General features: G+C 59.7%; 3 protein-coding genes across 3 annotated transcripts in view; 2 read left to right on the forward strand and 1 right to left on the reverse strand.

The window, feature by feature from the left end:
• KLHL11 (kelch like family member 11) overlaps window positions 1–19797 on the forward strand; it is a 69152-nt gene that overhangs the window by 34153 nt on the left and 15202 nt on the right. The window lies entirely within an intron of this gene.
• On the reverse strand, window positions 995–6556 carry FKBP10 (FKBP prolyl isomerase 10). Its single transcript, XM_004599092.3, has 10 exons — window positions 6070–6556; window positions 4809–4954; window positions 4414–4603; window positions 4163–4308; window positions 3641–3830; window positions 3368–3513; window positions 2766–2964; window positions 2311–2453; window positions 1965–2128; window positions 995–1606 (listed from the first exon to the last, which is right to left on the reverse strand). Exons 1-10 carry the CDS (start codon window positions 6303–6305, stop codon window positions 1421–1423), a joined length of 1746 nt encoding a protein of 581 aa, XP_004599149.2. The 5' UTR covers window positions 6306–6556; the 3' UTR covers window positions 995–1420.
• P3H4 (prolyl 3-hydroxylase family member 4 (inactive)) lies at window positions 6969–11809 on the forward strand. Its single transcript, XM_004599091.2, has 8 exons — window positions 6969–7683; window positions 7789–7941; window positions 8035–8206; window positions 8585–8713; window positions 9292–9437; window positions 10080–10163; window positions 11034–11178; window positions 11415–11809. Exons 1-8 carry the CDS (start codon window positions 7213–7215, stop codon window positions 11435–11437), a joined length of 1323 nt encoding a protein of 440 aa, XP_004599148.2. The 5' UTR covers window positions 6969–7212; the 3' UTR covers window positions 11438–11809.

A 19797-nucleotide genomic window follows, 5' to 3' on the forward strand; every position in this document is an offset into this window, starting at 1 on the left:
TCCCACAATGGTGCAGGGTCCAAGTGCTTGGGTTGCCCTCCACTGCTTTCCTGGGCACACTAGCCAGGTCCTGAATAGCAAGCAGAACAGCCAGGACTCAAACCAGATCCCATATGGGATGCCTGCAATACAGACAGCAGCTGAACCCACTACTTCACAACACTGGTCTCTCTACTCATTAAATAAGTATTTAAAAGGAAAATAGGGGGCCTGCATTGTGTTACAGTGGATTAAGCCAGCCATCCCATATCAGAGTGCCAGTTTGAGCCCATGCTACGCTTCCTGTCCAGCTCCCTGCTCATTGTGCCTGAAAAGGCAGATGGTCCAAGTGCTTGGCCCCTTGCCACCCATGTGGGAGGCCCAGAAGAGGCTGCAGGCTCCTGGCTTCATCCTGGTTGTTGCAGCTATCTGGGGATAGAAGCAGATAGAAGATCTTTGTCTCACTCTCTTGCTCAGCCTTTCAAATCTTGAAAAACTTAAATAAAAAGAGAATGGGTGAAGAGAGGGCTGAGGCCAATGCAGTGTACTGTCTGCACCATTCTTACCCCCACCCCTGACCTGAATGTTCAGAACCAGCTGGATCCCTCCAGGGCAGCTAGGGGAGAAAAAGATGTGGGACTGCCCAGTCTCCCAGGCCTTGGTTACTCATTCATTCTGTCCACCTCTGGGTCTTACCTGGCCCAACCTCCCCCACTGCAATAGACAGTATCTCGAGAGGGTTGTTTTCATCTTTTAATTTGTGGAGGGACAAGGATCTGACACCAACTTCCCTTGAAATGTGCAGAGCTCTGCCTTCCACCCCACCCCCACCCCGCCTAAGAAACACCAAACCCAGGGATTCCCTGGCGTCCTTGCCCTCTTGGCTCTTTCCCTCCTCAGCGATTCCTTGGAGGATGGCGCCTTCTCCAGAGGTGGAAGGTACCCAAAGTCCAGTGCTGACCCCCAGCACCTGGGCTTGCACAGGGCCCTCCAAACAGGAGGAAGGGGAGAAGGGGAGAAGGGGAGAGGACCAGCTGCCAGACAGGTGAGGGGGGCTGCCCCTGTCCCAAGAGCCAGTCACAGCTGAGGGAGTACGGCTAGACGGGTGTCCTGGGAGCTGCCACAACACAAAGGGGGCAGGAAGGCAAGGCACACACAGGAAGCTGGGGGAAGACAGCCCAGCCAGCCAGGAGTTGGAGGTGGGGCAGGGATCCTGTCTGTTGACCAGAGCTGGCTTTGGAAGGCCTCACACTTGGAAGGGCTTGGTGGCTGGGGTAGTGGCTTGGAGGGCTGCCCTGCTGTGCTTTCCCTCCAGGGCAGGCAGGGGCCAGGGTGTCTTCTGACACCTGTAGCTCCTGGACCACACAGGCAGGCAGGCAGGCCAGTCCCATGGGCACTGTTGCCCCCTGGCAGGGCCTACTGTGTCTGAGGCTCCCACCCCTCAGAGCTCCTCATGCACCCGCTCCTGGTCTTCATCTGACTTCAGCTTGAGCTCATCAGTTGTGACCTTGCCATCCTGGTTGCGGTCCTGGTTCTGGAACATGTCCCCGATGGTCTTCTCGGGGTCCTGCCCCGGCAGGAGCCGGCCCTTGCCCTCACTCACTTGAGCCTTGATGAAGGTGGAGAACTGGCGAGGAAGGAAGAAAGCGGGGGTAGGGGAGTGGTAGCACCAAGGTGGAGCAGCATAGGTGGCCCTGGGAGGAGTCCCAGAGAGGCCAGCGGGGGTGGGGTTCTTCCAGGCTCCCCATGGAAGGCGAGAGGAGTGGGTATGGGGTGCGGCATGGGAGTGAACATTGACTGGCATGGCTGGGAGGAGGAACAGGTAGCACTGGTGCTTAAACCACAGGTAGGGACAAGAAGCTCAGGGTCTGGGAGACTCAGCATGGGGGACGGGCAAGCAGGAGGGGTACATGCACATGCGTGGTGGCCAGCCATGCCATACAAGGTGGCTCCCAGCTGGGAGGGGGGAGTGGACCTTCACCCACCTCCTCTAGAGGGACCTCGCCATCCTTGTTGAGGTCCATGTTTTCAAAGAGGTTGGCAGGAGGGTCCTCGTGCCACACAAAGAGGTAGCCAGTGGGCAGCCCGTCTTCCCGGGACACCAGCTCTACCTCAAAGCGTAGCACAGCACTGCCAGGGACGCCTCGTGCTAAGGATGCAGAAGGAGACCACAGGGCCTCTGTCAGGTGGGGGCCCACTGCCACAGCCTCAGTCTCCCCTCTGTGGGCCTGGGGCGTGGGCTGCTCACAGAACCATCCTGAAGGCTCCCCTGTCTGTCCTCCCGCCAGCCACGGGCCTCAGCAAGCCAGGGACCCTAATCTCTGCCCATACCTCCGCTCTCGCCATGCGCCAGGTGTGGGGGTATAACCAGCTGCCGCCTCTCTCCCACACACATGCCCTGCAGGCCCCGGTCCAGGCCTTCGATCACCTTGTTGGCCCCCAGAGTGGCCTCCTGGGGGGCTCCATGGTCGTGGCTGAGGGCAGAGTCTCAGGTGAGTGGCCATCCTCACCTAACACCAACCCTTGCCGTGTGGGGCGCCCGGACACCCACAGCCACAGGCTCCCTCCCATCTCGCCTCTGTTCCCAAAGCACGGCCTGGAGCACTCATGCCTCCCTGCCTCAGTTTCCCCTCCATGAAAGGGAAATAGTAGCCAAAGTCACTGCCCTTGCTTCCCCCCTCCCCAGAGTGCAGACCCCTCTCGCCTCCCTGGGGACAGATGGGTAGGAAGGTGCTGTGGGGAGGACAGCCCGCCTGTGCCCAGCCCCAGCCCCGCCCTGGACCCACGAGGAGAAGAGATGGGTGCCATCCAGCAGCGAGCAGTTGTAGTGGTAGCGGACAAAGTCCCCCAGCTTGGCAGCCTCTGTCTCATTGCAGGCCTCGGGCGGCCGGGACAGGGTCTGGATTTCCACTGGGTCGGCAGGGTTGTGGAAATCGATGATGTGGACGTCGAAGATGAGCACAGCAGAGCCAGGGATCTTGTCCCCTGAGGCCAGAAAGGGGCCAGTGAGTCCCCTGGGAGCTCCAGGAGAGGCCACCAGGCAGAGGATGGCCAGATACCTGTGCAGCCTTTCCTCGTAACCAAAGGGAGGGCGGGGCGTCCCAGGGGAGATCAGCCCCTTTCCACTTATCACCTGGCCACCTGCCAGTGACTGGCCCTGCAGGCCCCAATGGCGAGTTCCATTTTACAGATGAGAACACTGAGGCATCCAGCTTAGCTGGGTCTCCGATCCTGGTCTCTGCTTCCTAGGGGGCTACACTGCTTCTGCTCTTCCATACCTCCCACCTCACCACACTGCCAGGGATGGTGCATGGGATGGAAACCAGTACCCCCATGGGCACAGCGGGCAGCTCAAGGGAGGAACTGGCAGCCTCAGGAACAACCCTACCAGTTCCGTTCTCTCCGTAGGCAAGATGTGGGGGGATGGTGACCCTGCGGCGCTCCCCGATGCAGGCGCCCTGCAGCCCCTGGTCCATCCCGGGAATGATGTAGCCCTGCCCGATGTAGGTGTTGTAGGTTTGGTTGCGGGAATAGCTGCAGTACAGGGCAGAAAGCACCGGAGGAGTGAGCTAGGGTCCCCAGCTGCTGCCTATGGGGTGGAGTGGGGTAGGGTGGGGATGGGCTCCCCAGGCTGCCCAACCCCTCCCTCTGCCCTCCTGACCTTGAGTCAAAGAGGGTGCCGTCCATCAGTGAGCCGTTGTAATGGTAGCGCATGAAGTCGCCCACCATGGCTCGGCGCGTGCAGCCTGGGGGCAGCTCCAACGTCTCCGTCTGCACGCTGTCTTTGGGGTTGTGCACGTCGACCAGGAGCACGTGGAAGACCAGTGAAGCCTGCGGAGGGATCACGGTCCCTGGGGAAGAGACGGCTGGAAGTGAACTGGGCCTCCTGCCTGGTGGTAGCAACAGCCTGGGAGGAGTGGGAGTTTGCAGGAGACACAGCCCCTGCTCTCCTGCACGCCTGCCCACCCGCTGCTCCCTCTCCTGATCCTCCTCTGGCCTTTCAGGCCCAGCACCAGCGCCAGCTGAGCCTTGGAGTCAGAACAAAGCAAGGCTTGGTCTATGCCAGGGATGAGTCTGGCTACATCTCATCCCCTCCCACCTCTCTGGCTGTAGAACCTGAACAACTGTGCGTGGAGCTCTAGCTTTCTTTTTGCTTAAAGAAGCCTCCAGAGTCCCTGCTCACCATAGCCTTTCTCTCCATAGGCCAAGAACGGAGGGATGATGATCTCTCTCCTCTCTCCAGGACACATGCCCAGTAGCCCCTGGTCCATGCCCTTGATCAGCCAACCAGAGCCAATGTAGGTGTCGTAAGTGCCGCCCCTGCTGTAGCTGCAGAAGGGTAGAGGTGGTGCTGAGGGACCCGGCCTCTGCACTACATGTCATGGTCCTGGCCGCACCCCTTCCCTCCCCACGGGTCTCCCCTCCAGCCCCTACCTGTTGTCAAAGGCTGTGCCGTCCAGTAGCGTGCCGTTGTAGTGATACCGAACAAAGTCGCTGTCCCGCACCATGCGGGGGCAGTGGGGCGGGCGCAGCAAGATGCTCACCTGCACTGTGTCGGCCTTATTCCACACATCCAGCAGGACCACGTCGAAATAGAGGGTGGCATCCGGGGGGATGAGCCCCGCTGTGAGTACACAGCAGCTCAGGCAGGACTTAGAGGGTCCTACTGGGCCTCCCCTATCCCGCCTCCTTCTAGCAAGTTGGGGTAGCAGCCTAGCTGCACATCCGCCACTACTCAGATGCTTGTGCCCAGAGCCTTGGGCCATTTCCCTCCACATCTGACCCTGGGGCCCCTGACCCCAGCCTCCCCACTGCCTGGCACTCCTTACCGACACCGATGCTGCCATAGCCCAGGTGGGGAGGCACGATGAGGCGACGCCGCTCATTGACACACATGCCCATGAGGCCTCGGTCCATGCCAGTGATGAGGCGCCCCACACCCACCACAATGGCCACCAAGGTGTTGCGGTCATAGCTGGGGGCAGGAAGCGGTAGGTGGGCCAAGGTGAGGGCACACACGGCCACGGCAGCACTCCCTCTGCCTGAGATCACACATTTGTGCAGGTGTGCCCAGGTGTGCACGCACAGAGAACTCACCCTGTGCAGGTAAGAACCTCTCTGGGTAGGTCATGACTCCCACCTTCAGGGAATTGGCTACTTCCAAAGAGACAGGGTGTGGGGGGCACTTATTCTCCTGAGATGGCTGCAGAGTCAGCTAGCAGGGCCTGCCTGCCGCTTCTACTTGCTGATAGCAAGGGAGAGGTAAGGATAAGAAGGTGCTGCAGAGTACCTATTGAGCACCTACTGTATGCCAGTCATGGCCACTAACTTCGCGTGGGCTGAGCTCTCTGCTGGGGGAAAGAGTCTTAGAGGGCCAACTCCTTTGAGTGTGGCACGGATATTTGAGGATGAGATAGCTACTTAAAGTGTGTCCCTAGGCTGGCACATAGCCCTGCCTTGCTCCCAGCAGCCCAAGGGAACTGGCTGGCGGAGGACAAGGCCCCCCCCCCAGGGGTCAGTACCTGAAAGTCCCCAGGCTGGCAAGATGGGCAGCAGCACTGGCCTGATGGAGCTTAAAATGGAGGAGGCAGGGGTGCCAGGAGGCCTGGAGAGGGAGCTCTGGGTGTTATAGCTATGGCCGCGACACGTAGACAGACAGGGCCCCTCTGCCCTCCCCCCAGACCAGCCCGCAATCATACTGCAATGACCTGGGCTGAAGGTGCCCCCAGAAGACATTCTAGTCCAACCACAGTCACTGGGGACCCAGGAAGGGAGTCAGGCTGGGGAGAAAGGGCTGGCTCCCAGATCATCCCAAGGCTCGCCTGCCCCCAACACTATGCATTGGGACCCCTCTCCATTCCAACATCACCATGGGGACAGCTAGGGCACCTCTGAGAGGTGAGGGCTTGCAACTGGGGTGGGGAGGTATCTTTAGAACCACAGCTGACCCAGAGCACCCCAGGTTGCTGCGCGGGATTAGAGGGCTCACTCCAGGGTGACTGAGGGGATGCCAAAGCTTCATAAGGGGCAGAGGCCATCATGGCACTCAGGGTAGACAAGTGACCAGTCTGAGGGTGCCCAGCCCATTACCTCGAGTCAAACTTCTTGCCATCCTCAAAGGTGCCGTTGTAATGGTAGCGCACAAAGTCCCCCATCTGCACCTCCCGGGGACAGGCCCTGGGGATGTGGTACCGCTCGATGACCACGTCTTCGAGGGGAGCCCCCGCAGGACTGGCGTGGCTCAGCCCCCTGCCCACAGCCTGCAGCAGCAGTAGCAGCAGAGGGAGCCGGCGGAGGGTGGAGCTGGGGGGCTCCTCGGTGAACATGCTGCCTGCTGCTAGGACCGCCGGCAATGAGGGCCCGAGCGCGGGCGCCGGCTGCCTTCCCCCTCCTCCCCAGCTGGCTCCCCCTCTTCCTGTCCGTCCCTACACCCGCCCTGGCTGGTCCACGTGGAATGGGGGCTGGGGAGACTGAGCTGGCTGGGCGGGGTGGGTGGTGGTGGAGGAATTGGAGGAGGGGGCGAGGCTGAGAGCGGTGGCGCCAGAGGAATACAGTGCCAGGCACCACCCTACCCCCCCCCCCCCCCCCCCGCTCGCCTTCTTCCTTCTCAGGTCTCCCATCTCCGGGCTGAAGCTGAGATTTGAGACTTGAGGCCTTGGCCGGGGAAGGAGGCCCGGGAAAGATGAGAAGTCCAAGTGGACTTTCAAAACCAGAAAGAAAAAGTTCAGTGTCTTTTTCCGGAGCCCCCGGGTCCTAAAGCCGGCCTTCTGGCGCTGTCACCCCGCAGGTCCCCCCAAATCTAGGCCGGGCCAGGTGAGGCCTGGAGCGTACTGGCCCCAACTGACCACCTCCCTCGGGAGGCTTCTTCAGGGAGGGGCGTAACAAGTGGGGGGGCGCAGAAGAGGGCGGAACGGGACCAGGTCCCGGTGGCCCCTCCCTCTGCTCCATCATCTTAAAGGGGTGCAATGCCCAGGGGAGGGGCTTTCCTAGGCTCCCCATCTCTGGTGTGAAACGTTGTCTCAGGCGACCACCCGCCACCTCCCAAGAGCAGGAGATCGGCTCAACGGAGGGGAGGGGTCAGGACACTCCAGAGCCCCCTCTGCAAAGAAGGGGGCACTCTCCCCAGTGCCCGGCGCTAAGACCCAGCAGGCCCGCCCGCCCCGCGCCTGCCCGTCCGCCCCCGGGGCCGGGCCGCCCTTGGAGCTGGGCAGAAGCTCCGGGCGCGGTGGGGGCATGGCTCAGGCGGCGTGGGGGCTGCTGTGGCTGCTGTTGGGCAGCGCCGGGGCGCAGTACGAGAAGTACAGCTTCCGCGGCTTCCCGCCCGAGGACCTGATGCCGCTGGCCGCGGCCTACGGGCACGCGCTGGAGCAGTACGAGGGCGAGAGCTGGCGCGAGAGCGCGCGCTACCTGGAGGCGGCGTTGCGGCTGCACCGGCTGCTGCGCGACAGCGAGGCCTTCTGCCACGCCAACTGCAGCGGCACCGCGGCCACCCGGCCTCCGCCGCCCGAGCCCGACGCCACCGGCGCCCACGACGACTGGGCGCGCGAGCTGCGCCTCTTCGGGCACGTCCTGGAGCGCGCCGCCTGCCTGCGGCGCTGCAAGCGGACGCTGCCCGCCTTCCAGATGCCCTACCCGCCGCGCCAGCTGCTGCGCGACTTCCAGAGCCGCCTGCCCTACCAGTACCTGCACTACGCGCTCTTCAAGGTGCGCACGCCCCGCCCGCCTTGGCCGTACCGCGCCAAAACGCACCAACCCCTTGGCTGCCCTGCTCACCCCGCTGCCCTCGCCTCTCTCCCCCCGACCCCGCAGGCCAACCGGCTGGAAAAGGCCGTGGCCGCCGCCTACACTTTTCTCCAGAGGAACCCGAAGCACGAGTTGACCGCCAAATACCTCAACTACTACCGGGGCATGCTGGACGTGCCAGACGAGGCCCTCACCGACCTAGAGGCCCAGCCCTATGAGGTGCGGGCGCGGGGCAGGGATACGGGATCCTGGCAGGTCCCCATCCCTACCCCACTGACCCTGACATCCGCCCCCCACCACGCGCTCCCCCAGGCCGTGTTCCTGCGGGCCGTGAAGCTCTACAACAGCGGCGACTTCCGGGGCAGCACGGAGGACATGGAGCGGGCCCTGGCCGAGTACCTGACCGTATTTGCCCGCTGCCTGGCCGGCTGCGAGGGGGCCCATGAGCAAGTGGACTTCAAGGACTTCTACCCAGCCATCGCAGGTATCTGCCACTCAGACACCTGGGCCGGCCTCTCATCCACATGGCCTGCACACCTGCTCGAGGAGGGCTGGTACCCCAGACCTCAGGGAGCCCTGGGTCAGAGCAGCCAGAGACCTGGGTGTGGGAGGTGCTGGATCAGGCACAGAGGGGGCGTCCTAAAGGGGCCCGCCAAGGTTGGGCTCACAGAGGGCCATGCAAGTGCAAGGGTGAGAAACAAGGTGTGTGCAGAACAGTTTGTGGTGGAAAGTTATACCATGTCTTAAGGTCTCGAGCTCCAGGTCCCCCAGGCAGCGCTATTCTGAGCTTCTCCCGCCCCACAGCAGGAGGAGGGAGCTGTCAGCGCAAGACCAGCTCCTCACCTGTGCCTCCCACCCCCAGACCTCTTTGCAGAGTCCTTGCAGTGCAAGGTGGACTGTGAGACCAACTTGACCCCCAATGTGGGCGGCTACTTCGTGGACAAGTTTGTGGCCACCATGTATCACTACCTGCAGTTTGCCTACTATAAGTGTGAGTCTCCTGGGGTGTGGGAGAAGGGGCAGGGAGCCCACACCTGCTAGTCACTTGTTAGCAAGCAAGCCCTGTCTCACCTGACCCTCTCGCACGGCTGGACGCACTTTCAGATGTGGACATTGAGCCCCATTACTCACATGATGAAAAAAAAAAGTAGCACAGGATCTGGGGTTTGTCCTCCTGGAAAAATGCTATGGTCAAGTGGGCAGCCCCAGGCTTCTTGCAACAGGGAGATGCCCAGATTGAGAGACAGGTTAGAGTTGGAGGGAGGAGCGGCTGAGGGTGGGGTGGTGGGGAGGGACAGGCAGGAGACCTTTCATGGGTGTGGACAGCCAGGCCGCTGCCCCAGCATTCTGCAGCTGTGCCCGCTTGGGCAAGCAACATCACTCCTCCATGCCTGAGACCTAGATGTGGCAGCATGGTGAGGCTTTCTGGCGTTTGCCTAAAACACACTGGTTGGTGTCATTACCAGACCGGAGAGGATCCCTGGGGGGTGGGGGCAGAGGTGGGGGGCAGGGTATGTGTGTGTGTGTTGGGGGATGCTAGGGCCACACCCCACACCTGTGCTGCTGCAGTGAACGACGTGCGCCAAGCCGCCCGCAGCGCCGCCAGCTACATGCTCTTCGATCCCGGGGACAGCGTCATGCAGCAGAACCTGGTATATTACCGCTTCCACCGTGCGCGCTGGGGCTTGGAGGAGGACGACTTCCGGCCACGTGAGGTGGGCACCGCCCTCGGAGGCTCCTGTCTATCAGAACCAATCCAAACTGGCCTCCTCGAAAGCCGGGAAGAGGAGTCCTGGTTCCAGAGCTCAGCCCCTCCGCTCTGGGGTCCCGGAACCATCTCCCATTCTTTTCAAGTCTGCATGAGGTTGGGGTACTGCCCACTTCACCAGCACAGACCGGGTCTGCCTGCTTCCCTCTTCCCCTGCGCTTCTTCCCCAAGGACCTCCCCCCACCTCTTACCCCAAATCAGCTGAGGAAACCATCTGGGATCTTGATCAACGCTGATAGCAGGGCACTTGGGGCCACAGCCACCTTCCTTGTCAGTGGCAGATATTGCTAGTCAGTTGGGGTGTTCTTTCTTCCTGGCAGGTATGGCTAATCGATTTGGGGCACTCTTTCTCCTTGACTCTGAGAACACTACTTAACACAGTACTCCAAGCACCTACAGTTATTCATTCTACCTTGGATCGGCCCCCTGCTTCTCGTTGCAATTTTAGTAAATGTGCTGCCGAAGTGAGCACAGCCCCTGCTTCTCATCCCTGACCTGGAAGAGGCCCAGTGGAGCCAGATCTCAGGGCCTGTCTCCCTGCCATCTGGCAGCAGAGCCCAGCTCACCCCCTGTGCTTGTCCTCTTCCAGGAAGCTGTGCTCTACTACAACCAGACCTCGGAGCTGCGGGAGCTGCTGGAGTTCACACACATGTACCTGCAGGCAGACGACGAGGTGAGCAAGGGGCTGCTGTGGGTGCAGGCGTTTAGTCCGGCCAGCAGGGGGAGCAGGAGAGGTCCGTCCGTCCTTCATCTTCCCTTCCCTGCCCCTCAGTGGCCAGTCTCCTGTGCTCTGGGCTAGGGGGCAGGCCACTCCCTATGGTGACATGTGAATGAACGAACCCAGAAGTGAGTGACTGAATACCTGTGGGGCTCCCTGGGATGGACCATGTGATTCTGAGCGAAGCTCTCGCAGCCTGCATTTCCCCCAGGAGCTGCTGCTAAGTGCCACCCTTTACCCCCAAGTCCATCAGACACGGAGCAGGACCTACTCTGTCAGTGCCCAGGTGCAGCAGCCTGGCTGGAAAGCCGCCAGGAGAGTCCTAGCTGATTCAGTAGAACACCCATGTGTCCCAGCTACAGTAAGCGAGTGTGCAAAGCACTTGATTTATAAGCAGTGGCATAGGCACTGGGGGATGAGGGGGGGGGTGATACATGCCTGCTGTTAACCAACCTCCTGGCTTGGGGCTGGAAGAAGTCCATGAAAGGTGCTGTGGCTTTCCCCAAGCAGCTTACTCTATGTGCTGCTGTAGAGGCCAGCACGTGGGCCCCATGGTCAGCGTGGGCATCATCCTGGAGCAGGTGGCAGCAAGACTTGTCCAGGCACTGAGAGAAGATGCCTTGGCCGGGGAGCAGCAGGTGCACTGGGGAGCTCGCTGGGAGGCTTAGGCTTGGAAGACAGGGCTGCAGATGCCTGTGGGTGGAGCCTCGCACTGCTGTTGGACAAGGGACCTGAGCCTGGAGAATGAAAAATAGGAGCAGAGGTCCCCTGGACCAGGCAGGGTCCTATCTGGACTGCGGTTTCCTCTTCTCTCCTGTAATGTAGATGGAGCTGGAAGAGCCAGGGCCATCTCCTGAGGCCGAGGAGCCCCCGTCTGATGCTGAGTTTGAAGGGGAAGGTGACTATGAGGAGGGCCTGTACGCCGACTGGTGGCAGGAGCCGGACGCCAAGGGGGATGAGGCTGAGGCTGGTCAGTGATGGGTCCCTGTGGGGGGGTGGGATTCATGCTGCCCGGGATGGAGGTTGGGAACAGATCTTCCCCCTGGGAGCCCTCCTTTTGGGATATCCAGCCTGTGAGCCAGCCTCCTCCTGGAGCCGGGACCAGTCGGGACCTGGCCCTGCCTACCCAACCCTCCTGCCGGGACAGCACCCAGACACCTGTTGGGAGGCGGGGCTGACACCAAAGTTGCTTCTCGCCCTTTCCAGAGCCAGAGCCGGAACTAGCCTGAGAAGGACCCCACTTCCCACTGCACCCAAGATCTTGGGAAGCTTGGGCTCAGCGGCCCCGCCCTCGCCAACCTGGGCAGCAGACAGGAATATTTATTACAAACCTCAAAGGGACGTGGCTGATCCCGGCCCACCTGTGAGTGTGGCTCCACTCAGGCTGTGTCCTGCCTCGTTGGCGGTGCTGCAGGACACTACGCAGGCTGGAGGGGCTCTGCTCCTCCTCGGATGGACACTCTCCTGCAGGCGAGGGATGCAGCCACTGGCTGGAAGCTCAGCGGGAATTGCAAGGGGACAGGCACACTTGGAGAGCACCACGCCGGAAGTCCAGGGGTCGGGACGCACAGACAGTGGTGCTCAATAAAGTCTATTGTCGGAAGAATCACAGCTGCTAGGGTCCTGTCTCCTGGTTTCTACAGTGCAGTGGGCAGGGCTGTAGTCTGGCTGGCAAACCGCGCCCCCCTCATCCCAGTCTGAGTGAACGGCGTGTAGGTGTGGGCCGGCCACCAGGGGGCGTGAGAACACAGCCTTCCTGCGACTCCTGGGACTACTGCGGTGTCAGGTTTCCAGGGTGGGAAGCCCTGCGTTTTCCTAATCCTGCATGACGTCTCTCTCGAGGGACTGTGGGCATTTGCTTCTTGTGTTCTTTGGGCATTTTCTAACCCGGACTCCCTACAGCCAGGCCGAGCTGCCACACCCTGCCTTCTCTGGCCCTTCATCATCATCTCCTCACTCCAGGTAGAGTTGTGGCCCCAGCTCAGCATCAAGAGGAGCCCTAAGGATCATGCTCTGTGGATTTGGGCATTTGGGGTACGGTAGGACAGCCGGACCCCTCTTGCCCAGTCTTACATCATTTCTGGGAAGGGGAGGACAAGAATGGCACCCAGTAACTCACTGATTGCTATGATGCACCCTCCCTTTCCCACAGCAGGGAGGCCAAAGGGGCCTCTAGAGTAGGGCTGGGGGACCTGGTGCCCAGGCAGCCCGGGGCCAGTTTTTTCCCACTGTCCACACTTCTGACCTCTCCGGAAAGCAAGAGGCAGAGGCAGCTTCCTGTAGGAGGGTAGAGTCAACGCTGGGAAGCTCGAGTCTCATGGCCACATCCCTGCACACCTCTCAGATGTGCTAGGGGACCTGCTCGGGGGAGACTCCTCCTCCACCGGCCCCCACCATCCCAACACAAGCGCCTTCCCTAGGGCTGGAAAGGCCAGAGTCTGCTTCTGGGGTAAGGGCTGGGTCCAGGCTGGGATTTGGTGACCTCACCCTTCCCTCCACCCACGTCCCTGCTTTAGGTGGGTCTCCCAGCTCCCGGCTGCTAGGGTGGCTCCACTCCACCCTACCCCTTTCGGGCTATGTGTTGCCAGTGCTCACTGCAGCCCTGCCTGTCTGGGGTGTGCTGGAGCGCGTCTGGGCAGACTGGCACTGTCATGAGTCTGTGCTTTGGAATCTGACAGCTGGGCGTGGGCCTGGGAGAGTGAGCCCATGTGCTCAGGTGAGCATGTGAGGGTCTGAAGGTATCCCCAACACCACGTGGGGGCAACCCCCATTGGCTCCCTCAGCACTCACCCACTGAGCATCTGTTAGATGCTGGGCATGCAGGAGTGACCCCAATAGAACAGTCACCTGCCCTAGGGGAGCTTGTGTGCTGGCAGTGAGGAGACACAGGGAATGATAGATAATAGGGCTGGGGGAGGAGGCAGGGGGCTCAGGTGAGAGGCCACCGACCAAGGGTGCTGACCCATGTGTGTGTCCCTGTGTACATATATGTGCATCTGTTCTCTGGGCCCTTACTGAGCTGTCGGTCCCTCCCACCCCTCCCCACTGCCAGCCTGTGTCTCCCCTTGCCCAGCCAGCTCCCCAGACCGGTGAGACCGAGTCCCTCTGGGGCCCTCCTGCCCAGTGTCCCAGCCCCACCCAGTCCACATGCCCTTGCTCCTTCACTCCTCCTGGCTGGCTGGCTGAGCCCATCTCCTCCCTCTGCCCCAGCACCTCACTCACACCACCTCATGGTCCTAGGATCCTAGCACAGTGGAGAGAAGGGGGGCTGGGGACACCACCCTTGTGCAACAGGAATAGACTCAGAGATGTCCTGGAGACCCCAACCCGAGAACTTAGCCATCACAGGATCCTAGGTGCCCATGGGTGCCAGGCCATATGGACAAACAGCACCTCTCTGCTCCTAACCCACCCCCAGTGAGGTTGAGAGTCCAGAAACAACTTGTCCCTGGTTCCCGGGAGTGCTCGGTGGCAGGGTTTGGACCTTTCCTCCCTAAATCCGTGCTGCTCAGGGAAAGAAAGAAAATGGCAGGAAGGAGGGAAGGAGGGAGAGAAGCAGGTGACAAACCTCTCTCCCTGTCATCTCCCAGGAATTAGACCTGATCTTAGGGGGCCTGGGGCAAGAGCTGCTGGGGTGCCTTGGGGGTAGCCACTTCCTGTGTCCTGGGGGGTGATGGTCCTCCCAATAGTTACAAAAACCCCGGTAAATTCCAATGGAAGAAATTCCCCTCCTAGATCAGGGGCCTTGCAGTCTCACCCTGGTGCAGCAGAAGTGTCTTCCCTAGGGGCACACAGCGTCCCTCCCCACATCTGAAGGCTGTGGCCCTGAGGACACCAGTTCACCCTGACAGGATGTGTCGGGTGCCCCAGGGCCCACGCCCCCATCAGTGTCTTCACCACAGTCAGTTCTGGCTGCTGACCCCAATTCTACAAATAGGGAAACTGAGGCCAGAGAGTGTAGGCTGAGCCCCCCAGGGCCAGGGCTAACTCAACCAGGCTGGCATAGTCCTGCCTAGCTGCGCTCATGACCAAGTTCCAGGATGACCTGGGCTTTGGGTGGGAGTGTGCTGGGGGCCACTGAACCAGCCCCAGCCCCAACCCTAGGCCCGACCCGTGACCACATCACCCCATAATCACCACCTGCCTAGGTCCCCACTGGCGCCAGGTGCCTGGATAGTATCTCCCTGTCCCCTCAAATAGCCCTTGGGATGGGAGCACCTGATGTGCCCATTACTCAGGTGGGGGGCATGGAGGTAAAGTGAAGGATTTGCTTGTTTGTATGTCCTCCCTCACACGCACAGTGAATTTGACCCTCTGACTCCCTGTGAGGCTGCGAGACATGCTAAGCTGGGTTGCATGCAGAGAGGGGGGCCTGCACACCCTGACACTTTCCGGTTTGGGTCACTCTTCACACGTGTCCTGTTTAGAAGGAAAGCACAACGTCATGTTCTTGGGGGTAAAATGAGGGGTCAGATTCAGCCCGTCCTGGTGGGCCATCTGTTCTTTCTCCCTGCACACCTCTGGGGGGCTGGGGGTGGAGGCACAGCATGGGTGGGACTCAACAGAGGGCCTCACAGCCCAACAGATGTCCCTTGACATGTCATTTAAGGTTTTACTTTATTGGGCCTGGCACGGTGGCCTAACGGCTAAAATCCTCACCTTGAACGCCCTTGATCTCATATGGGCACCAGTTCTAATCCCGGCAGCTCCGCTTCTCATCCAGCTCCCTGTTTGTAGCCTGGGAAAGCAATCGAGGACAGCCCAAAGCCTTGGGACCCTGCACCCGTGTGGGAGACCTGGAGGAGGTTCCTGGCTCCTGGCTTCAGATCAGCACAGCACCAACTGTTGTGGTCCCTTGGGAAGTGAATCATTGGACAGAACAGCTTCCTCTCTGTGTATCTGACTTTACAATAAAAATAAAAAAATCTTTTTTTTAAGATTTTATTTAAGATTTATTTTAATTTTTATTGTAAAGTCAGATATACAGAGAGGAGGAGAGACAGAGAGGAAGACCTTCCATCTACTGAGTTACTCTCCAAGTGACCGCAACAGCTGGAGCCGATCCAAAACCAGGAGCCAGGAGCTTCTTCTTGGTTTCCCATGCAGGTATAGGATCCCAAGGCTTTGGGTCATCCTCAACTACTTTCCCAGGCCACAATCAGGGAGCTGGATGGGAAGTGGAGCCACTGGGACATGAGCCGGTGCCCATATGGAATCCTGGAGCATGCAAGGCGAGGGCTTTAGTTAGGGTACTGGGACAGGCCCCAGGATTTAATTTTGTTAAAAAGTTAAAGAGAGACAGAGAAACAGATCTTCTATCTGTTGGTTCACTCCCCATATGGCTACAATAGCCAGAGCTGGGCCAGTACAAAGTCAGGAGCCAGGAGCCTCTTCTGGTTTCCCATGTGGGTGCAGGGGCCTACCCATTTGGGCCGTCCTCTGCTGCTTTCCCAGGCACATTAGCTAGGAGCTAGACAGAAAGTGGAGCAACCAGGAGTGTATCTGGCATCCATATGAGATGCCAACACTGCAGGCAACTGTGTTACCTGCTATGCCACGGTGCTGGTCTCATATTTTATTCTCAAAGATTTATTTACTGGGAAGAATGACAGATCTTCTGAAGCCAGGAGCTCCATGCAGGACTCCCTTGTGGGTGGCAGGGGCCCACTTTTGGAGGCCACCTCCTGCTGCTTTTCCCATGTGCATTAGCAGGGAGCTGCTTTGGAAGCGGAGCAGCCGAGGTCTGGAACTGGTGCTCTACGGGATGCTGGTGTTGCAGGCAGCGGCCTAACATGCCGCACCACACGGCTGGCTCCTACATTTTCTTAACGTTACATTCAAATGAAGCGTTGCACCCTGCCACGGAGACAGGGTAGGGGAAGCATAACATGACTCTAACCTTCAGCACAATGATTTTTGATAACCGCATGCGATTTATTTACTTACACATAAACTGGTCAGCAACAAAATGGACAGGGCTCTGGCCCTGGAGCCCCTTCCCCCCTACCCCCGCTTCTATTTCCCACTCTCTGAATCCTGCTGGCTTCTCTCCAGTTCTCTGACTGGCAGTCTGGTGGGGTCTCCTGCCAGCCTCACCCCCTCCCCACCTCCAAATTCTCTGTCAAGCCTATAAATTATCCATGAGCTGTTAGTTGGCTGCCTCCTCAACTGGAAGCTGAAGGGCTGATGAAATATTCAAGGATCTCAACTTTCTGATTCCCTGGAGGCCTGCCGCGGGGCCTGAGGCCTCTGCATCCTGCCCCAGTTCCCACCCTGGGAAGAGTCCAGGCTGGGAGGGCAGAGGGGTGAGTCTATCGGTGTGACTGATGGATGGCTGTGACTCAGGAAGGCCCAGGAGGGGCAGGGCCAGCTCTGCCCTCCCCCAGCCGATCCATCCCTGCTTTGAGTGGGAGGAGGGAAGTAGACTGGCGGCAGGAGACAGGAATTTGCTTGTGTCAGTTGTGGGGTGTCTCTCTTCCAGGGTCCAGCCCCCATGTCCTCTGAAGTACAAGGAACAGGGGCGCTCTGCTGATGTGACTTCTTGCTCTACCCAAGGGCTCCACAGGTGAGAAATTGCTGTATGGCTATGCACACACACGTACACACACCCACACATGCACGTGCACGCACATGGGAGGTGTGGCCTCCGTGGGAAGGCCACCTTGTCTGGGCTTGCAGGGGGGTGGAGGGAGGGCAGGATGACAGGGTGGGTGGGGCCCAGCTGTGTCAGCCCGTGCGTGGAGTCGCCCAGGCCAGCAGCAGGAAGAGAGTGACTCAGGTGGTGAGGTCGCCCTCGCCCCCAGCCTCCTGGGGATCCACAGCCGCTGTTGGGTGCCTGTCCTGTGGGGCCCCAGAGGCTCTGGGGCTGGGGCTGGGGGTGGGGAGAATGGCCAGGGGTCAGCCGCTTCTGCAGTCTCTCCACCACAGCTGGCATCTCCTCAGCTCTGTACTATTTCTGGCTGGTCCTATCTCGGTTGTCTCGTCTCCCTGTTTTCCTTCTTACATTCCATTCCTGCCCACACACCGTGCAGGGAAGTGTCACTGGAGCCACCTCTGCAATTAGGAGCCCTCCCTGGCTGGGCTCATAGGACACGCCCACAGGCTGTGGGCAGCCTCTGGCCTCTGGGCTCCTCCCCTGAACAAAGTGCAAGTGAGGAGAGCATGCACCTCTCCATCCTGCCAAGTTCTCACCTTTAAAAAAAAATAAAAAAAATATATAATATATATGTATAATTTATTTATTTGAAAGGCAGAGTGACAGCGAGTGGGAGGGAGAGAGATCTTCCATCTACTGGCCTACTCCCTAAATGGCCACAAACCGGCTAGGCCAAAGTCAGGAGCCTGGTCAAACACTTAGGTCATCTCCTGATGCCTTCCCAGGTGCATTAGCCAGGAGCGAGGTTCTAGGGGACGCCAATTCCCCAAGTAGTGGCCACACCCCCTCTGAGGTCTTGCACACCCATCCCACCCCACTACAGGATTTCCTAGGAGCTTATTTGGGTTCCCTATCCCCTGCGGAGTTTGAGCGCCTGGGGCGCTTCTGGGCCTAATGTCCTCTCCCCAGTCCTGCCCCCAGCAGCTGTAGGCAGGGGCAGGAAGAGGCAAGGAGGCCCCATGGGTACAGTTCTAAATGGGGTACAGTTCTAAATGAGTCCCAAAGCAAGCACCCGTGCTGCTGTTTTCTGAGCCTTCCTTGTAGAGGAAGACACCTCCACAGCCACCTGCAGGGCCCAGAGGGCACTGAGTATTAACTGAGCTACTGACCAGGCAGCCCAGGGAGGACTCCCCTGCCCACCAGCCTCCCCTGCCCTCCACACCTCTTGCCCTACCCCCAACACATTGACATCCAGGCTACGTCCCCTCCTCCCCACTGTACCACCACTGTCCTAACTGCTTTTGTCACTCCCTGGCCTCAGTGTGTGGGCACACCCTTGTGTGGGATCAGAAGGGACCCCCAGGCTCAGGAACAGGGGCTCAGCTGGCCCTGGGGATATGCATGGTCTCCAAGGGGTGGGAAGTTTGAGGGGGCTCCACCCCTGAGCCCCAGGTGGAGGCCAGTGTGGGAGCCTTGCAAAGGGCACACCTCCAAGATGCCTCTAGCTCCTCGTGTTGCCTTTTGACAATTTCTTATTTATTAGTTTGAAAGAGAGGTAGAGACAGAAGTCTTTCATTCACTGGTTTACTCAGCTTCATGCCCGCAGCAGCCAGGGCGGGGTCAGGCCAAAGCAGGAAGCCAGGCACTTTGTCTGGGTCTCCCATGGGAGGTGCCAGGGACTAGGCTATTTCAGCCATCACTGCTGCCTCCCAGGATGAACATGAGCAGGAAGCCAGAACTGGGACAGGAACGCGGGGCAGCCAGGGATGGGACACAGGAGGCCCAAGGGTTGAGGCAAACGCCTGCCCCATTTAGACTGAAGTCTGTAGGAGGCCCTTCCAGTCTGTTCTCTGAGTGTTGCTGTGAAGCTCGGCATTCAGCTGTTCACTTCAATGCTGCTGATGGAGAAGTGGCTCCCTTTTGGGCCATTGGAAGGGCTCAGGAGGAAGGGAAGGTGAAGGCTGTGTGTGTGTGAGAGAGAGAGAGAGGAGAGGGAGAGGGAGAGAGAGAGAGAGAGAGAGAGAGAGAGAGGGAGAGGGAGAGAGAGAGAGAGAGAGAGAGAAGGGACGCATCTGTCTGTTGATCTGTTGTTTGTGAATGTGAATCGACACCTATGAGTCTGCATCCCCCGGAGGGGGGGAGGAGGGTTAGGGAACTCTGCAAGTGTGGACCTGCCTGCCTACCTGTGTGCGTTCATAGTCTCTGCTGACCCAAACCTCTGTGTTTGGGAAGGAGATCCCTACAAAATCAGCTCTTCAATTAGGGGACAGAAATCCCTCCCCCTCCTGATATGTCCCAGAGGTCTCACAGATGACAAGGGAGAAGTGACGCAGACACATAGAAGGCCAGCCCCCACCCTTCCCCACCCAGCACAGGGCCTCCCAGCCACCGTCCCTCCCCAGCCCTCTCTGTCCTGTGACCTGGGTCCTCTGGGGCAGCTCAGCAGGGCCGCCTGGTGCCTTCTCAGGCCTTGCTCGGAGGTTGCTGTAAGCAGAGGTGCCTGGTTGGCCCAGGGCACCACTTCCAGCCTGCAGCAAGCAGGCACCTGAAGGAGGCTGGGCAGGGGAAGGAGCCCACCCCTCACAGCGGGGGACGGGCTTCCTTCCTGCAGAGCTATGAAGCAGGGAAATCCTGGCCTTTAAGGCTTGGGAGCCTGGGCACTGGCCTTTCCTCCAAGTTCATGGTGTAAGGGGAGGCTGTGATCACAGCAACCCTCGTCCCCAGCACCACCTCCTTCAGGGGAAGCCAATCGGCATAACAGATGGCTTTGTTCCCTAAGTTATGGATGGAGCCTCCTGACCTGGCGGGCTTGTAGTAGATGCTTAAGAAATGAGCTCAAGCCCCATTCCTGCGGGAGCAGAGACCCAGCTCCAAGCTCTCTTTCCGGCTGTGGGTGGTGCCTGCAAGCTCAGCTTCGGGGCTGGCCTGCTGCAGCATGTTCCACGTTCAGACAGGCAAGGGGTTCTCTGGAGAGACGCACACATGCGTGCGCGC

Source organism: Ochotona princeps, chromosome 17 (genome assembly GCF_030435755.1).
Source record: "Ochotona princeps isolate mOchPri1 chromosome 17, mOchPri1.hap1, whole genome shotgun sequence".
NCBI lineage: Eukaryota > Metazoa > Chordata > Mammalia > Lagomorpha > Ochotonidae > Ochotona > Ochotona princeps.